Source organism: Erinaceus europaeus, chromosome 8 (assembly GCF_950295315.1).
Source record: "Erinaceus europaeus chromosome 8, mEriEur2.1, whole genome shotgun sequence".
NCBI classification, from domain to species: Eukaryota; Metazoa; Chordata; class Mammalia; order Eulipotyphla; family Erinaceidae; genus Erinaceus; species Erinaceus europaeus.
In genome coordinates, this window is record NC_080169.1 from 37,585,083 (window position 1) to 37,606,353 (window position 21,271).

General features: G+C 34.1%; 1 protein-coding gene across 1 annotated transcript in view; it reads left to right on the top strand.

Moving 5' to 3' along the window:
* Window positions 1-21,271, top strand: part of MEOX2 (mesenchyme homeobox 2) — a 76,028-nt gene that overhangs the window by 41,595 nt on the left and 13,162 nt on the right. The window contains exon 2 of the mRNA XM_007527713.2: window positions 15,560-15,732. Within this exon, the coding sequence (XP_007527775.1) occupies window positions 15,560-15,732 (173 nt within the window). The remainder of the gene's footprint in view (window positions 1-15,559; window positions 15,733-21,271) is intronic.

Below are 21,271 nucleotides of genomic sequence, written 5' to 3' on the forward strand. Positions count from 1 at the left end.
ATCTACTCATATCTTATTTCATGTTTTTTTCAAGGAAACTTTATTGCAGTTTTCTAAGTTCACAATAAAAATAAATGGTAAACTGTAGTAATAAAGAGGATAGCATAATTTGTGCTGTTGGAGACACTTTGTAATTTCCATTTAGTGTGCTCAAATATACTTCAGATTTATTCTCCATCCTTCCTTATTTATACAACTATAGTAGATTTAATTGTGAAAAACCAAGACTATTTTTACTTTTTATAAAGCAAGTGTTATTTTCTCAATGTGAATTCTATTTATGGAGAGTATTTAAGCAGTGTTCCATAAATAAAAGTCACAAATTCTTAGACTTCTCCTAATTGGGAAAATCCCTTTACGAAAGCAGTAACAAACTGACTTTAACGTAGATGAGTCACCCTGAGACTATTTTCCTTCTTGCTAGTACACCTGCAATAGAAAAGTAGACCACAGAATACTTAACTTTACAATCAGTCCAAAGGAAACTAGCTGCTGACTGGAACATGGACCAGAAGCTCAGGTTTGATGAGATTCTATAATTATTTTGAGCTTATTACTTTTATGTATTATTCTAAGAAATTGTCTTTTACTAATGAAAAATTGACTTAAAAGATATTTGACATTAATCTTCCATTATTATTAATTCTGATGTTTAAAAATACCCAAGTGATCTACTTCTCAAGCCTCCTCCTACTTCCAAGCTAACAAATAAGAACAGTATATAGGAAAGTGGGGAAGGTTTAGTAAGTGTTTCTGATTTTTAAAACTACTTTAGAGTGTTAAAGAAGAAACTTGTATACTCTAGCATCAGACTAGAATGTAAATTCTCTCTACTTAAACTCAAGTGCCTGACTGTTGGAATTCTCTGAAGAAGGACAAACGCAAGTCTGCATTCCACTCTTGACACAGACATACCTGCATGCACACCTGTGCACAAATTATTTGACTTCTACTTACTAGACACACCTAGTTTCATTAAGTCAGTCAAATGTATCAGTTAAGTTCTCAGAATAATTCATACACTGATCCTATTTCACCTTGTAAAATAACATTTCAACAGTTACATAGGAAAATACTAATCACATTTCTAACTTCATTTTTGAAGCTAGTCAAAGTAAGATATAAATCTTTTCAGAGGATTTATTTGTATCAGAGGATTTATGGGTTGTTTGATGTAAAATAGAAATATGGAAATAATTGTGTATATTCTAACTTCCTAAGATTTAGGCTGAAATTTTACTTACTGCAGGATACATTTTTTCTTCTATTCACCAAAAAAGCCAACCAAGAAACAATATTTAAATACCTTATTCTCTCAAAGAAGTTATTTTTCTATTATTGAAGTCTTAAGCCATGACCTTCCCTAGTAATGGCTAGATGGTGCAAATGATTACCTACTTTCCACAATATGCATACATTGAACTTAGTATCACCATCTCTGCTTTAATTCTCTGTTAAAGATGAGTTAAAGGAGCTGTTGTGATTTTTCAGTGGGAAAGCACAGGAGTTGAAGGCACAAGTTCATAGCGTCAAAGACTAGCACTGCATTATTCTCTCATGGACTGACATATCTCTCTCTCTAATTCTCTCTCTCTCTCTTACACAGTTCTTAAAAAAAAAAACTATGAAGACAAAGAGATAGAATACCTTCAAAGTATACAATTTAAGAAGCCCATAGGATTGATGAAATAGCTCACTTGAATAAAGCACTGCTTTGCCCCATATGCAACCCAGGTTGAGCCTGGCCCCAGGTACATTAAAAGAGCTTTAGTGCTATGGTTGTGCCATTTCTCTCTCTCTATCTCTCTCTTTCTGGTTGTGCTATTTCTCTCTCTCTCTCTCTTTAACTTCTTCTCTTCCTTCCTCCTGACCTCCTCCAACTTATCTAACTACAAAATTCTTGACTTTGAAAAATATTGTGTGGCAATTCATGACCTTTATGAACCTTTAAATATTTCTGAATTTAATTTTTCCAGTCCATAAATAGAGAAGGTGGAGATAAGTAAATTGTGAAAATGCATGAACAATAAATTAATTTTAATTTAATGTCTAGATTAAATAAGATTAATATTATAAAATATTTTATTGGCTTTTTATCTACTTTTATGTATTCTAAATACATTATACTTCCTTCTGAAATCTATTTAAATTAAAGGAATAACTTTTTATAACATTAAAGGGATGACTAGTGACTAAAGGAATGACTTAAAGAAATGATGAAATTTTCATACTGATGTCATACACACAATTTTACTATTCCGTGTGGCCAACTCTCTGAAGTTATTAGGGACACTTACTCTCAAATTGTGGTATGTGTGTAGGTAAAATAACATTGATAAGACATTCTGGAGCAGATTTTATATTTAGGCAATATAGTTATTAGCATGGAAGAAATAAGGTTTTATTGTATTAAAAGTGGACTATATACACAATAGAATTTCACTATCACTCTCATGTTGATCATTTTCCTCTCTAAATATTACTTGTGTTCAGTGGTTCTCAATTGGGTGTAATTTTGTCCCTAAAAGACATTGTTTAAAAATATTTTTGTATGTCACAATAAAGATAATATTTTCAGATATAAATATACCTTTAAACATATTAAATTCTTTTTTTTAATGTTTTATCTGCCACAGAGCTAGGTTTCTGTAATAGGAAGTTTATACTTGATAAAAGCTTAAATTATGGGTAATATCCCAATTTATGTTCTTCTACATAGTAAAGGGAGTTTTAAACTCTCTTTTTTAAAGTTTTAAAAAAGTTTTCCTTGAGCCTATAGCATCTCTGTTGACCTTTGCTCAAAGTGATCATCTGTGAAAGTGGAATATCCTTTCAATTCTCCTTCTGAGCAACTTGAGGAGGTGTATCCTTCAATAGTTATGCAGGATTTTGTCAAAACTTGGCTCTGTGAGTTCAGGTCCCATTAGAAGGGGCATTGTGGGATTCGAAGAATAGAGCAGGTACTGAGAGTGCAGGAAAAGAGCTTAAATTCTTAATATTTATACTTTAAAGAAATTTTAAAGATTATAGAAACTTTCTAGAAGATTTAAAAATAAATTACAATATGAATATATGATAATTAGTCAAATTTAATCTCTGAATTATATAGTCAATAGTTTAATGATGCCTCACATTATTTTTGTGCTCTAGATTTTAATATTATTCATTGTTTATCTAAATTTTAAATTGATCTGGAAATTCTGTCTAATATCACCTAATGCTACAGTAGGGTTAAGACTTGTAGGCATCCATTGAGTGGAATCTGGATTGTTACTAAGCATTTCAATATTCAGAATATTCACCATATACACTTATTCCTTAAACATGTTCATATTTAATTGAATATAAAAGTTAAAAGAAATATTGACTTCATTTTCCATTTGTGATAAAGGTGTGAAAACTGTCCTGTTATGTAATTTGTTTTTTCACATGCCATAGCATTCAAGCTCTTTGGTTTTAAATTTAACAGTATTGACATTTACTTTTTACTGTTATAGCTGACCATGTTTACAGATATAATTATAGTTTTAAAAAATACAGGTGAGGGAGTTAGATGATGGTGTATGGAATTAAGCATATACATCACTGTCTTCAAGGGCCTGACTTAAAGCACATCTCCCCACTACCAGTGGTGTAGCAGGTCTGCAGATATCTATCTCTCTTTTCCTCTCTATTTATTTACCCATCTCCTCTCCATTTCTCTCTGTCCTATTAAATCAAATAGAAAGAAAATAAAAGGAAAAGGGAGAGAAAAGGAGGGGAATGGAGGGAAGAGGGAGGGTCCAGAGGCAAGGAGAAGAGAAGAAGGGAGGGGGAGGGAGGGGAAAAGAGAGGAGAAGAAGAGGAAAGAAAAAGAAAGAATGGCTGCAAGGGGCAGTGAATTACTAATGCTGGCACAAAGCACAAGAGATAACCCTGGTGGCAATAAAAATTATATAAAATAAAAATTGGATTAAAAGAGATAATATTGCAATCTCTGCTGATTATAGTAAAAGCTTTTTAATGAATATAAAGCAATATTGAAATATGTTTTTATTATCATATGATGAAGGTTATTTAAAGTCTTAAGTCAAATGTCCCTATGGTTTTCACTCAAATCATAATCCATGACCTTAGTCTAAAAAAATTCTAAGATTTAAGGAAGATTCAAAATTAGGTGTATAATATTAAAAGTGAGGATGGAAAAAAAGTTTTATACCAGCTAGAATCTAGAGAAGACAAGCATATAGAAAGAGAAATAGAAAGATTATTTTACAAGAATTACTACTATAAAAACACTTTAAAGTCACTACAGTGACTTGCAAAAGCATCTCAAAACGTTAAGTAAATGTAAGCTTTCATATGTTGAAAAGAATTAGCCATCTTTTTCAGAATAATAAAAAAGAAAACTTAAAAGTTGTGCTACATATATATATATATATATATATATATACATATATATATATATGTGACTTAATAGATTTCATGTCAAATTGGTGCTGAATTTTTCAACTTTTAACTATGAATTAGTATGGTGTTTGATTTTGTAAGAAATTTTAAGGTTTTTTTGCTCTATTGAAAGCTGTAAGTTTGCAATGTCACAATTGTCCTGGCCACTATGAAATTAACTATTGTCCACAATTCCTGAAAATAATATTTTCTATCTCCATCATACCAAATATAAAGTAACACCATGTAACTACAAGTTATTTTCTGACATAGAGCTTGGCAGGAAGTCAGTGGATTTTGTATGTGGAGGGCTATAGTCTCTCCATGTTCATACCTATTGTGATGGCATGTTTTATAATGTAAATAAATATGCCCATATCTGTTCATTTCCAACATGTAAACACATATTAACATAACTTGGCATGAAACATTTATATTTTAGTAAAAAAAAATAAAGAAAAGATCCATGTAGTGTCAAAATGTGGTAATCATAAAAAAGAGCAAAGAGCTCAATGGGATCTTAAAGGATGCTGCACTCTTGAATATGATCAGAGATAATGTGATAGAATACTAAGTGTCAAATATTACTTAATGTTTCTAGTCCTTGTTGAGATGCAAATAATGATCCTTGTGTAGTTCTTCAGGCACAATTTAAGCGTGTCTTTATGTCTTGTACTGTTAGATGGTTGTTTAGTTCTATAGTTTACGTTTTCTCAGTGGCCTAGCAAGGACCTAGTTCAATTCTGATCATCTGTAACAAGCTCTTAACCTAGAGTTTATGTAGCAAAATTGAAGTAGTTCCAGTTACACAGAAGACATACCCTGGTTTTGTTACTGTGTTAAATGCTTTCAATTAAAACTAAATTTGACTCAAGTACATTGCATTGTATTCTGTGGTATGTGTTTTTGGTCTCTCTTTAAGTTTCTAGCAAAATACTGTTTGTATTAAATATATTTAAACCATATATTAATCATAATATCAATTTCATTGGTACTTGTTAGTGCTTTGTGGATAACATGTATTTATGATTATGTGATGGAGGGTTCGACCAATGTCTAACTTTGGCAGATGGCAGTATTATTACTATTGGGAATAATCACTGGGTTGTCAGAAAAGTCATGATACATTCTTTGCATAGAAAAACACAGAATGTGTGATGACTTTTTAAACAACCATATGTATAGTAAATAAATAATAGAAAGAGGATGGTAATGCAATTAAAACTGGATCTACTGTTAAATTCTAAACAAAAAGACTATACAAATAAGAACTGTAAGGTAAAACTTGATTTATAAAAACTTGGATTCAAAAAGTAGGAAATCAAAATGAGTTCTTGACTGGGTACCTATTTTAAATTCTCTTGAGTTCCTGAAATTGTTAACTCAAATTTATACAGGGGGTGAGGAGGCATAAGCAACAAAAAAGTTCTACTAGACTAGATGGAGGCATAAAAACCTTCTTTGAAAAGCAACAGTTACCTGGCTCTGTTGTGCAATGGATAGCGCATTGGACTTCAAGACATGAAAAGCAACAGTCGAAGCCTGCCCCACAAGAATTCTGAAAGTTCTCCATAAACATGCCATTTATCAGAACACTCTAAACATCTAGAATAATGTCATTAAAATATCTTTAATCTATAATATCAATAAATATCAATGGCCTGAATTCACTTAGTAAATGACACAGACTAGGAAGATGGATCAGAAACACAACCCAATCATATGTTGTCTGCTGGAATCCCACCAAACTCAACAAGACAAACACAGCCTCAAAGTGAAAGGATAGAAAATGATCATACAAGCTAATGGACCACAAATAAGGGCAGGGACAGCTATTCTCATATCTGATGAGATATACCTTAAAATAAATGTCATAAAAAGATAGACATGGACATTACTTAATGCTCAGAGGGTCAACCAATCAAGAGGATATAATTATTAACATCTACACACCCAATGACAGGCCATCTAAATATATGAAACATCTGCCAAAAGAGCTATAGCAATATATTAACAGCAACTCAGTAACAGTAGGGAATTTCAGCTTTCTCAACTGAAAAAGGGTAACTAAATGAAGATATAGATAAACTACAACTATTGAACATTTTTAGAGTCATTCACCCCAATAAACTAGAATACACATTTATTCTAGTCCACTTGTGTCATTCTAAAGGATAGACCATATGTTAGGCCACAAACACAGTGTCAACAAATTCAAGAACACTGAAGTAATCCCAAGCATTTTCTCAGACCACAGGGGAATTAAATTAACTCTTAACAACAAACAAAAAATTAACAAAGGTCTCAAAACATGAAAACTCAACACTGCACTACTTAACAGCTACTGGATCAAAGAGAAATTAAGAAGGAAACGAAAATGTTTTGAGAATTCAATGAAATGAAGACACAAGCAATCTAAGTCAACTGAGAGAAGTTCATAGCCATACAAACACACATTAGGAAACAATAAAAACTCAAGTAACAACCTGACTACACAACTTAAAGATTTAGAAGAGGAGGAACAAAGGAATCTTAACGCAACCAGAAGGACTGAAATAACTAAAATTAGGGCAGAAATTCAGAATATTGAAAATAAGAGAACCATACAAAAGATCAGTGAAGCTAAATTTTAATTCTTTGAAAGATAAACAAAATAAACAAACACTTGGCCAGACTCACAAATAAAAGGCAGGGGTGGGGAGACTCAAACAAATAGGATTATAAACAAAAGAGGTGCTATCACAACAGCCAGCACATAGTATAATGTGAGGCCTCTATGAACCAAGCTAGAGAACCTGGAACAAATGGACCAGTTGCCAGATACCTACAAAGTTCCAAAATTAAACAAAAAGGAGTAGAGAATATGAACAGGCCAATCATAGCCAAAGAAACTACAACAGTTATCAAAGAGCTTCCCAACAATAAAAGTCCTGGATCAGATGATTTTACAAATGAATTCTACAAGATCTTCAAGGAAGAGCTACTTTTAAAAGTCTTCCAGAGATTAAAAACACATGAAATGAATACTCCCAGCTTCCATGAAGCCAACATCACTCTGACACCAAAAGCACACAGGGATACAACAAAAAAAATAAACTACAGACCTATACCTCTGATGAATATAGATGATAAAATATTGAATAAAATTCTATCCAAAAAAAAAAAATTCTATCCAACTGGACACAGCAGTATATTAAAAAGATCATTCATCATGACCAAGTGGGGCTTATCCCATGGATGCAAGGTTGCTTTAATATATATAAATCAAAAAACATAATCCACTACATCAATAAAAGGAAGACCAAAAGCTACATGATTATATCAATAAATGCAGAGAAAGTGTTTGACAAAATTCAGCAACTCTTTATGATCAAAACATTACAAAATGGGAAGAGATGGATAATTCCTCAATACAGTGGAGTCCATATATAGTAAACTTACAGTCAATATCATACTCAGTAATGTAAACCTGGAAACACTTCCCCTCAGGTCAGGGATTTCCATTATCACTAGTACTATTCCATATACAGTTGGAAGGTCCTGGCATAGCAATCAGGCAGGAGCAAGTAATTAATGGGCTACAGACTGTAAGAGAAGAAGTCAAACTCTCAGTATTTGCAGATGACATGATAGAATGCAAGAAAAAACCTAAGAGTCCAGCAGGAAACTTTTGGAAATTATCAGACAATATAATAATGTGTCATGCTACAAAATTAGCATACACAAGTCAGAGGCATTCCTCTATGCAAACACTAAGTTAGAAGAGAAGAAATCCAGAAATAAATTCCATTTACAATAGCAACAGAAACAATAAAATATCTAGGAGTAAACCTAACCAAAGAAGTGAAAGACTTGTATAGTGAAAAATTATGAGTTACTATTCAAGGAAATAGAAAAAGACACAAATAAGTGGGAAGATATTCTTTAATCCATGGATTGGAAGAACTAACATCATCAAAATGAATATACTACCCAGAGCCATATACAAATTTAATTCAATCCCTGTCAAGATCCCACCCATTTTTGGGGGGTAGAGAATAAGACAAAAGATGTAAATGTTTATCTGGAACCAGAAAAGACCTAGAATTTCCAAACAGTCTTAAAAAGAAAGAACAGAGCTGGAGGTATCACACTTACAGATCTTAAATTGTATTACAGGGTCATTGTGATCAATACTGCTTGGTACAGGAACATAAATAGACACACTGAGCAGTGAAATAAACTTGAGAATCCAGAAATAAGTCCCTACACCAGTGGATATCTAATCTTTGACAAGGGTTCTCAGACTATTTAATGGAGAAAAGAGAGTCTCTTCAACAAATGGTGTTGGAAAAATTGGATTAAACATGCAGAAGAATGAAACTGAACCACTATATTTCACCAAACACAAAAGTAAATTCCTTGGGAGTTGTATTGTTATGTGGAAAACTGAGATATGTTATATATGTACAAACTGTTGTATTTACTGTCGACTGTAAAATATTAATTCTCCCAATAAAGAAATTTAAAAGAACAAGTAAAATAGAACAACTATAGATATTTACAGAAAATTTATAAATTAATTAAAATAAAAAAGTAAATTCCAAATGAATCAAGGACTTGGATGTTAGACAGAAACTATCAAAAACTTAGAGGAAAATATTGGCTGACAAACATATGAAAAAACGCTCCAAGTCATTGATTGCCGGAGAAATGCAAAGACAACAGTGAGATATCACTTTACTTCTGTGAGAAAAGGTAGCAGAAACAAATGCTAGAGAGGTTGTGGGAACAAAGTAAACCTCCTGTACTGCTAGTTGGAATGTAAATTGATCCAACTCCTGTAGAAAACAGTCTGGAGAACTCTGAGAAGGCTAGAAATGGACCTACCTGCAATTCCTCTCCTGGGAATATATATTAAGGAACCAAGCACACCCATCCAAAAAGATCTGTGTATATCTATGTTCATAGTAGCACAATTTGTGTATATATTCATAATAGCCAAAACATTGAAGTAATCCAAGAGTACAGCAGATGAGTGGCTGAGCAAGTTGTGGTCTATATACACAATGGATATACTCAGCTGTTAAAAATGGTTATTTCACTTCCTTCATCTTATCTTGGTTGGAGCTTGAAGGAATAATGTTAAATGAGATAAGTCAGAAAGAGAAGGATGGATATGGATTATCTCACTCATAGACAGAAGTTGAAAAATACTACCGTGATGCCAACCTGTCTTCCCTAGGCAGACAACTTCATCAGTGTGTCTTGGAGCCCCATCTACCTGGAGAAGCCCTACTTCACTAGCAAAAGGAAGGCACTTGTCAACGCCCATGTCCAGCAGAGAAGCAACTACATGTCCAGTACAGAAGCAATTACAGAAGCCAGACCTTTGACTTTCTGCACCCCATAGAGATTTTTGATCCATATTCCCTGAGAGATAAAGAATGAGAAATCTTCCAGGGGACAGGATTGGATATGGCATGCTGGTGGGGGAGTTGTGTGAATTGTACCCCTCTTATCCCACAATCTTGTCTATCAGTATCAAATCACTAATAATAATAGTAATAATAATATAACAATGATAATAATAATGAAGAGGGAGTCGGGCAGTAGCACAGCGGGTTAAGCACAGGTGTAGCAAAGCGCCAAGGACCAGCGTAAGGATCCCTGTTGGAGTCCCGGCTCCCCACCTGCAGTTGAGTCGCTTCACAAGCGGTGAAGCAGGTCTGCAGGTGTCTATCTTTCTCTCCCCTTCTCTGTCTTCTCCTCCTTTCTCCATTTCTCACTGTCCTATCCAACAACATCAATAACAACAACAATAATAACTATAACAATAAAACAAGGGCAAAAAAAGGAATAAATAAACAAATATTAAAAAAAAAAGAAGAGAGAGAAGAATTAGAAAGTGCAAAGGATGACTTGGAGTAGGTTTTGTGTATTGCACCAAAGTAAAAGACTCTGGGCAGGGGTGAGGGGTATGGGTAGGTTGGCAGGGTTCAAGTCCTGGAACATGATGGGAAAGGAGAACCTAGAGGGGGTTGAATTGTTATGTGGAAAACAGAAATGTTACACATGTACTAACTACTGTATTCTAATATTGACTGCAAACCATTAATCACCCCAATAAAGAAAAAAGATCAATAAAAATATAAAAGAATCTTGTTCTGTGACCAGATATGAAGCTCAACATGAAAAAAAGTCATATACAGGAGGCCTCTTATTTGATCCCCACCACTGTATATATGTGCTGAGTGGTCCTCTGGATTCACCTCCTCATTAAATAAATAAAAACCTCTTCAAAATAATCTTGTGTTATTATTAGCTTTATCTATGTCTATCCAAATATACACATTATACTTGAACTTGGGGTTGTTCGCTTTCTTTTCCTCATTATTAAATTTTCACAGGCTGTGAAAATTTATGATCAACTATTGTGGACACTAGAATTTTTTATTTTACTAGAATCAGAGAGGTACAAGATATAATGGATGTATTTTTTCACTGATTTTTATTCTAGATTTAGCATGCTGACTTTAAATTCTGTTTCTTACTATAATTAATACCTCTGAGTAGAATAATATCTAAAATGATTAGTAATTGTAGTTCACTATGACTGTTCTTCTGAGATCAGACAAGATCAAGCATGTTCAGGCTAGTATGGCAATAGACTATGGTCATACTAAATCTAGAATATATATCAATGAGAGCTGAAGAAACCCAGAGACAGACTGTTGAACTTGCAGTGTATGTATATTAAACTCTGATGAATAAGCTGAAGTAAAAGTCAAATAAATTTCCCATTGGGAAGGGATTTACTCTTTATTTATTTTTTATGTTTTAATAGTTTTATTTATTTGCTGTTGGATAGAGAAATTGAGATGGAAGGGAAAATAGAGAGGGTGATAGACAGAAAGATGGCTGTAGCCCTGCTTCACCACTCATGAAACTTCCTCCCTGCAGGAGGGGTTCACAGGCCTGAGTCTGGGACCTTGAGCACTATAATGTGTGCACTTAGTCAAGTGTACCACTGCCTAGCTCCTGGAATTTACCCTTTAAGTGTGAATATGACTGACATCTAGCATTTATTCTATAAATTCTCTTGTCAATACAAGAATTCCATGTCAATACAAGAATTATCTTTCTATATTCATTGTTTGTGTAGTTTGATTATTAATAACAGAATCTCTAAATTTGAGGTTACAAAATATTGATGAAATAAGTCAGAAAGAGACTAAAATAGATTGTGACTTAGTGTTCATTCTTCAGAATATGAAATGAATATTGAATTTCAGTCTACACCATAAAGATGCTCATTAAAAATGTTTTTTTTATAGACATAGGTAAGTTATGTTATTCATTTAAGTAAATGAAGAAGTTAATTCAAAGTAGCCCAAAACAGATTCCATCATATTTTAATATTTTTCTTTGGCTTAAAGCATTCCATGACACTAGTGAATAGACCAAGGCCTCTTATTACTTGCCTTCAAATAAAACATTATTATCTTTTGGCCCCCATTTGCACTAGGGGAAATAAAATGTCACATGTGAAGAAGTTCCAAATGCTAGACAGAAATGATCCTTGGAAGGCAATTTTTATCCTCCACGGAAGTATTGCAGACTTCTTCCATTAGCGTTGTCCCAGGGTTAGAGAATGAGGACTGCCGACTGTACCTGAACACATTAAGTCAACATTTCCTCCAAGCAGACAGGGAGTGTGAGAGTGCACCTACGTATACATTAAGGAATCTGAAACCAGAAACAACAATAGAATATGTTACACTGGAATATACTGTGCAGATGGTGACATTTTATTTGTGGTCATAGAGAAGAAAGAAAGGAAATTTCAAGATCTCCCCTCAACACCTACCATTTGGCATTGGATATGGGAGGTTGAAGAAAGCTGATGGAGTCTTGCCTCAGTTGAAACAGCTGGAGAACAGATGGAAGTTGGTGTGCAACTTGCCAAAAACCCTTGTCCAAGGCTCTCACCCATTTTCCACCAGACAAATGCTAGTCAGGTTGTAGTAGTAGAAGCCTCAGAGTTAGCAAATACAGGGTTTTGAATATTGTAGAAAAAAAGTAAATAAATAAGCAATTAAAAAATCTGAGATTATAGGAAACACAAATCCAGAATGCTTTTAGTAGAGGAAAACATATATATATATGGGAACATCATGGGTGGAAACCACAACAAAATAGAAGATAAAGGATACAAATGTCCATAGAAGTACCTGAGATTGGTTTTACCTCAATTGCCTTCATATAATCACCCCTACCTGGAGATATCAATAGCACCTACTCTTTGCCACTTTAATTAAAATTAAATCATTCCGGTTTTTGATGTATATGCAATACACACAGTTTAAATCATATTAGTCACTGGACTTCATTTTGTGAACTATTTTGGTTTGGAATTCCAGCATTTAGTAAGTTGCTTTTGGATTTAGATGTTGAACTACAGCCAGACTTTTGTTTAAATTTAGTCACTGAATATATAAACCTCGCGTTGTATATTTCTAGTTACAATAGGCATGTGTATGGGATCACTCCATGCGACTATTACAAGCATTGGCCCAATTTCTGTGTGTTTATATTTGTGTTTGTGTATGTGTGTGTGCACGCGCGCGTGCACATGCGCATGAGTCTGCACATGGTGCTTTTGAAGTACTTCTGAATACTACAAAAGTTAAAGGAAATTGGTTTCAAAAATAAATACAACTTAATAGGCTTTCCTTGTTGTGAATTTGTTCATTCATGCTTATATAAGGGAATGTGCTAACCATGAATCATTCACATCGAATTGCTCATGAGAAAAAATGCTCTGGCTTTGCCGTCAGTTTCCAGAGTTGTTTTACTAAAAGGAAATGAGCATTGTCCCCAAATAAAGAGTAATCAATCACAGATTTTAGACCTAGTACAGCTCCAAATTGGCAAAAATTCTTTTTGACTCACGTGAGAACATGGATCCTTATAAGAATGACTTATCTGAATATTATGAAATGTTACTAAATTTACAGTCTTCCAAAGCAGCTAAATTAAAACTAAATAAATAAATAAGTCAGTCATCTGTAAGTTTGGCTCACTCAATACCAGAATAGCTGAATGCTCCAAAGACATGAAGGTTAAAAAATCTGTAACTTGGAAAGTATAAGATAGACTGCAGTTTCCTGTTAGAGGTAGCTAACTTGGCATAGTGTAAACACAGAATGAGTGCTCACACATCATCTACTCATAACTCACCTGGTTCCAGCAACTGGCTATAATGTACAGTTGAACCCATGTGTGACATATCACAAACCACTTCTTGCACTGGATGAGATCCTGCTTGCTCTGCCTGCCAAGGTGGGGAACCATTTAATGTGGGGGTATGTGACAAACCCAGAATTGTGGTCAGTAAATTATGAAGATTATCCAAAAGTACCAGTGTACCAGCCAATGAAATACACTGTGTGATCCTTTAAAAGAAAATGTCCTGTGTGCCAACATTTTGATGCAAACCCATTACTGCTACTGCTACTAGGCCTGGAAAAATTTATATCTGGCAGGCTTAGATTCTGGTAAGAGTCAAAACAAAATTATTTTTACTAGGGCATCTTGTCTAGTGGACTTCCGTTATAAAGAACTTGCTTTATATCTGTTAGATGACTAGTCCAGGTAGACATAAAGTTAGAGGACAATAAAATCAACAAATAAATAAATAGACTTCTTTTGCTACTTTATGATGTTTTTAAGCATCACTGTTTGGAAAAAAAAAAATTACCTGGAAAAACCTTTGTAAATTTATACCATGTTACATCTGTAAATTTTAATGAATGAAATAAATGGCACTCTTTGTAACCCATCATTTTTTCTTCTCTCACTTCTTCCGTTTGAACTCATCAGCATTGATATTTGTGTATTCATGGTGAAAATAAGTATATATTTTTAATTTAGCCTTTCAGTAATTCAATATTTTTCTATTTTAAGGATGCATTAATTTGTTCTGGCATACAATAGTGCCAGAAATTGAACCTGGAACCTTGAGGGCCACAACTATGCAATTCATGAGTACTAGTGCTGACCTGTCTTTCTGGTTCAAGTCATTTTCTTTAAATGTGCTCCTAATATAGGGTGCACATTACCATGTACAAGGACCTGGGTTCAGACTCCAAGTCTCCATGAGAGGAGGTGTCAGGAGCAGTGGAGCTGCACACAATACCCACCACTAACTGCAAATTGTCTCTCTCTCTCTCTCTCTCTCTCACACACACACACACACACACACACACACACACACACACACACACTTTCTATTTTATATGTCTATTACTCTATTGCAATGGACTACCAGTCTTGTTTTACCCCATATTTTCTCATTCTTTGTTTATTAAATTCCATCTATGAGTGAAGTCATTCAGTATTCTTCTGGCTTATTTAATTTAATATGCGCTCTTCTCTTTTGCTGCATCAAGTATATATGGCAAGTGATCTAGAAGATACAAATTTATGTCTCAACTGTTTCCTTTTTTAGTGTTTATTATTTTGATAGGACAGCGGGAGAGCCACTTGAAATCTTGCTTCATCACATACTGGAGAGTTAGACTTGAAATCTTGAAAATGATAACCTGTAGCCTCAATCAAGTTTACTACTGCCTGGCTCCTATCTCAACTGTTTTTCTAAAGAGGTTTTTGCTTGTCTTGTTAATAGTATAATGAGAGCAGTTAGGGCTTGGGAGACAGCATAATGATTATGCAAAGAAGCCTTTCACACCTAAGGCTCTAAATTCCGGGATTCAACAGCCAGAACCACTATAAACCAAAGCTGAGCAGTATTCTGGTCTCTCTCTGTCTCTTTGTCTCTCTGTCTTTCTGTATCTCTCTCTCTCTCTCTCTCTCTCTCTATATATATATATATATATATATATATGTATGTATATATATATATCAGCAAATAAAAGATTAAAAAAGAGCAGTTATATTTTTGTTTATATTTTAAAAGAAGAAAACTTGATACTTCCCCCCCATTAAGTTGTGACTTATTTGACTCATATAGTATCTGAAAATTTTTTCAATAAATGCTTGTGGCATAAATTATATTACTGAATATTTGTGAATGCAAGAAATAAACTGAATTATCTATTATTATGGTGATGGTTATTGTTTTTTTCAGACTCCCAGGAAGGAAATTACAAGTCTGAAGTCAACAGCAAACCAAGGAAAGAAAGGACAGCTTTCACCAAAGAGCAAATAAGAGAACTTGAAGCAGAATTTGCCCATCATAATTACCTGACTAGACTGAGGAGATATGAAATAGCAGTGAATCTGGATCTCACTGAAAGACAGGTAAAGTGAGAAATTGTCAGTATATGATTTTTTTTTATTGCTTTGGGTCAACAAACTTCTTTCACTATTTTAAAAATAATTATACGTATGGTTATGGCATAACAGAAGACAGAAGACTATTTTCTAAAACACTTTACCAAACAAAATGACAAAATTAATGATAGTAACTTTTAAAGAAAAGTTTATTCTTTTCATCTTAGGTAATTATCCTTTATTTTGCTTTTGTGTCCTTTCTGTATTTTTAGTTTTAAAACAGTTCTTAAATGTGGATGGCATATGCATATAATGAGGGATTTTATTTGCTTATATTTTAAAATTTACTTAGTTTAATGTAAAGTTGATATTACCATACTAATTATCTCTGTTCTTAATTATCTCTGATGCTGAAGGAAGAATGTTTTATGCTACAGTAGTGTACTAATCTCCAAGCCCCAATGACACAACAAATACAACTTTATTATTTGCTCACTCTACAAAGTAACTTTTTAAAGGCCAGCATTCCAAATAATCATGGATGACTCTCTGACCTTTGAGCAGTGGAGTCTGCAGTAACCACAGGAAGTAAGGAAGAGATGTAAGTTCATGCAGTGACCGTTAAATGTTTTCACCTGGAAATGACCCATATCACTTCCATTTACACACTAATGTCCGGAAATAGTCAGTACTGTCATTAAAGTTTAAAGGGCTGATAAATGATGGGATTAGGGGCACAAGATCATATTAAAATTTATTTCTGTCCCATTGCTCAATGTATTTTGAAATTGTAGTGACCTTAGAAATTTAAATTTTAGGCATCCTCACGTTTTTAAACACACTTTGAAATTATTAACTATCGGCAAACCTCAGATTTAAATGATATGTTCAAATTAATAACATGTAAAAGATTCTTTACAACAAATGACTGTTTGGATTTCAAGTGGCACATACTTTAATCCAATAGCATTCCTAGCCAACTCACTTTTATGGGTCTGATTTGCTCTAAGAGAATCTAGCCTACTGATGGTTAATAGTCACTAATCTTTAGGAAAACATTCCTGAAAGGCAAATGCAAACATTTCTATAGACATTTCAGTTATGACTGGCACTCTTGGGACTATAGTCTCATTTCCGTTTTCATGGTATCACCTCCTTGAGGTTCTTGAGCACATTAATTTATATGCTCTACTGGGTGAGCTACCACCTGGTTCCTATTTTAACCAGAACAATGCTCAGCTCTGACTGATGGTGGTGCTAGGAACTGAATCTGAGACTCCTCAGTCTTGCTTGGTCATTTACACTAAAGACTATTAGATATAACTTTGTTGTTAAATTATTTCCTCTACATTAGTAAAATTTTCAATCTCCTAAAGTATTTTCTTTGAAAAAGGCTTAAAGACTCAAATGTCAAGGTCAAATTAAAATTTATATAAGATGAAAAGAAAAACTATAAATATTAATTGCTCCCTTTGTATACTGTTGCTTTATAGAAATAACAATTACCTAAATGAAAACTTAATAATCAAAATTGTTTTCAGATGCATTTTATTTATTTTTATTTATTTTTTTACTGAAGGGTTCTCATTAAAGCTGAGGGTCTGCACTATATGAATCCACCATTCCTTGCAGCTTCTTCTCCTTCTTCTTCTTCTTCTTCTTCTTCTTCTTCTTCTTCTTCTTCTTCTTCTTCTTCTTCTTCTTCTTCTTCTTCTTCTTCTTATCCACCATTCCTTGCAGCTTCTTCTTCTTCTTCTTCTTCTTCTTCTTCTTCTTCTTCTTCTTCTTCTTCTTCTTCTTCTTAAATAGATAGGATAGAAAAAAATTTGAGGGGGCTGAAAGGAAGTAGGAAAAGAAAGACACCTGCAGTACTGTTTTACTGCTTGTGGAAAGTCCCCATCTGAGGCAAGAAGCAGAGGCTAGAACCCATAGAAGTATTTTATCCAGCAAATATATGTAGTTAAACACAAAATATTCATATGGTACATGTTATGCTATTTATAGGTAACCCTACCTTAACTATGTTACCAACTGACACACTTGTCACTTTTAATTTATTATAGATTCACATAAAATATTAGAGTTTCTTTAAGGAAAAGTTAAAATGTTACATAATTAAATATAACTTAGTACTAAAAGTTTCAAATCCCTGACTAAAAAGTAGATAAAAAAATACTTACCCCACTCCTCCCCCTCCAAGAAAAGTCAGACACATATTTGTGTATTACGTAATGCAACATCTTCACAGGTCACAGAAAGCTATACTACCCCTGAAATCCAGACCAAATCTATAATCCTCTTTGATTTCTAGAATCAAAAGAAAAAAGAAAAGTTTATCCTGCAAGGTAATTCTACATTAGCATACGAATTTAAAATTATTGTATGCTAAATAAAAGAGAAACTAGGGGAATTTAATTTGAAATGTTGAAAATTGTATATAATGGTTTTGTAAAGCAGTTATCATCCCAGTGATTTTACAGTTTTTAGTTTCTAGTCTTCTCATATACTCCGCTCTGCCCACAACTAATAATTCTCAATTACTAGAGTCAACTGAAATATTTTCAAGAGTTTATTAAATATTCTCCTGTCTCAAGGTATTTTTTAATTTGACACTTTCTTGTGACTTTTTACCACCTATATAGATTTAGAAAAAGCTCCAACTACATCTTTAACAGTTCTATGTGGGAAGAAGAGAAGCAGCAGCTGCATGAAACTATAAAAGCAGTGACAAAATTAATATTTTTACAGAGTTAAGAGTGCCAAATATGGACAGAGTTGGAGATTCTGCCATATCTAAAAATCATTTTAAAAACATAATTAAAGGTGCATTGTTGCAGATTTTAAAACTAGTTAAGTTTAGCAGAATAAGCATACTAGATTCATAATACTCTGCCAAAATAAATGGAAAATCCCACCTAATTGGATTGTGTTCCAGTAGTGGAAATGAGAGGGATTATGTTTTGTTTGTTACTCATAAATCATTTGATGGCTCAATGCCACATATTTTGAAAATAGGCATCCTTTTTTGGATGAGTATAAAAGAGAAGTTTCCTTCTTCCAAATAAACAGTGGTTTTCGTCTTTCTCTCAGCATTTTATATAATCTCTCTCCTTTTCAGTATTATTTATATAAATTTCAATAGCTGCTTTTAGTTTGTAGCTAAGAATATGTATCTACGAGTCCAGACATAATTTATATTCAAGGTAACTTAAGATTATTATGTTGATAGCGATTTTATATATTTCATTTCCTTCTAGTAGTATTTAATTACCCTAGGATAGGTTCTCTAGTAACTAACTACTATAGTGAGTATAATTGTAAGTTTGGGTAGCAGTAAAACTTTCTGTTTGTTTAACTCATAATGTACCTGCGTTTTGATAATTTCGGTTTATATTTTTGAGCTTCCTATTATAACTTCCTATTATAATTATTGACTATTTTAATAATTTACATATACTATAATTGTAATAAATATTGTTATTATACTTTGGATACAAAAATTTAGTTCTTAAAGCCATTAAATGAAATAGCTAGTACAGTGAAAGTTCACATGCCTTTTGATGTTGAATTTTTTGTAAATATATATTCATTAATTTCTTGCAAGAGAAAGAGAGTGAAACCAGAGCACTGGTCAGCTCTCTTTTGTGAGGTGCAAGGGATTGTACCTGCGGTCTCAAATTCTATGTTCTATCTGCTAAGTAACCTCACATTTTCATCTGGTATCCTAAACTATCCTCTAGTCCTCTCTGGGGTACGTATCATCATTACTATAATTGCTTCAAAGATCACTAATATTGTCTATGTTACAGAGCAGAGATGTTATTTGATAACAGCTGAAAATCTCAAAATGCAGGGATGTTTTTTTAAAATTTTTATATATAAAATGAAAATATTGACGAGACCATAGGATAAAAGGGGTACATTGCCATACAATTCTCACCACCAGAAATCCGTATCCCATCCCCTCCCTTGATAACTTTCCTATTTTTTAACCCTCTGGGAGTATGGACCCAAGGTCATTGTGGGATGCAGAAGGGGGAAGATCTGGCTTCTGTAACTGCTTCCCCGATGAACATGGGTGTTGACTGGTGGATCCATACTCCCAGCCTGCCTCTATCTTTCCCTAGTGGGACAGGCAGGGTTCTGTGGAATCAAAGCTCCAGGACATATTGGTGGGGTTATCTGTCCAGGGAAGTCTGGTTGGCATAATGCTAGCATCTGGAACCTGGTCGCTGAAAAGAGAGTTTGATCTATACTCCAGCCTGTCTCTCTCTTTCCCTAGTGGGGCGGGGTTCTGGGGGAAGCAGGACTTAATCACTGATACGCTTTTGGGATGTCACCCTGAACATAAGAACTGCTCCGATGAAAGCAAGAAATGCAAGCTCTGGGATGCCCACATGGTCACACACAAAAAGTAAGGGAAACCAGACCCAAGCATTCTAATTCTGGGGCCTTTCCTTTGTACTGGGTCTTGTTTGTCTTATTAACAGAGCCTTTCAAATGTAAAATTTCAACTTGGGACCTCCACTAGGGATCTACTCCTTTAACACAATTGTTGAGGACAATGTTTTTACTCCACCTCCAAATGAAAGTCTAATGACAATAGAACTACCTAAACTGAGAATAAAAGGGGAAAGAAAAGGACCAGGAAGAAGAAGGAGAACTCAATTCAAAAATATGCAATACCTTTTTTTGTTGAGAATATAACTTTTTAACTCCATAGAAACACACCTCTGATCATTAGATACTGAGTACATTAAAGTCACTATACTAAGTGTTGTGCCCAGAAATTCTAGTCCCAGTCTTACACAACGAAGATCAGAATCACAAGAGCCTTTGTTATCAAGCTTAAGCTTGGGCCACAGACACCCTTTCAAGCAAAGGGAGAGTCTACGACCCCGATCACTTCTTGTCCCACCTTTTTATAGTTATCACAGGGTGGGCACAGGTGGAAATATCCACATGAAACAAGGAACAATTGGCCTTGGGCCAACAGCTGCTCTCAATATTTGGGCCCCCCTCCAACCCCACACTAAGATTGATCTTTTTCTAAACTGAGTAAAGAAGAAGCCCTTTTTTAATTGAGAGAATTAATGGTTGGTAGTAAATATAGTTGTTTGTATTGTATATATAATTTTTTCTCAGTTTTCTGCCAAATTCTTTCACCCTCCCCCCAACCTGGATCTTCCTCCACGATCATGCACCAGGACCTCAAAGTCTTCTCCCCCTGAGTCTTTTACTTTGGGACAATTTTATTTTGTATTGAATTTAACTTTACATAAGTGGTTCAGGAAGTGACTCAATGATAGAATGCTACACTTGCAAGCGAGCATGTTGTCCTGTATTCAATCTCTGGTACTACATAAGTGCCAGAGGTGTCTTGAACTCTCTGTTTATCTCTCCTGAAATAAAGAAATTATACATATGAGAAAGAGAGAGAGGGGGGAAGGAAGGAAGAAAGGAAGGAAGGAAGCAAGGAAGAAAGGCGGGCTCACCGATTGACCTAGGTTCAAGCCCAGTCCCTATAGCATTGGAAGAAGAGTCTGTGTTGTAACGTCTTCTTCCA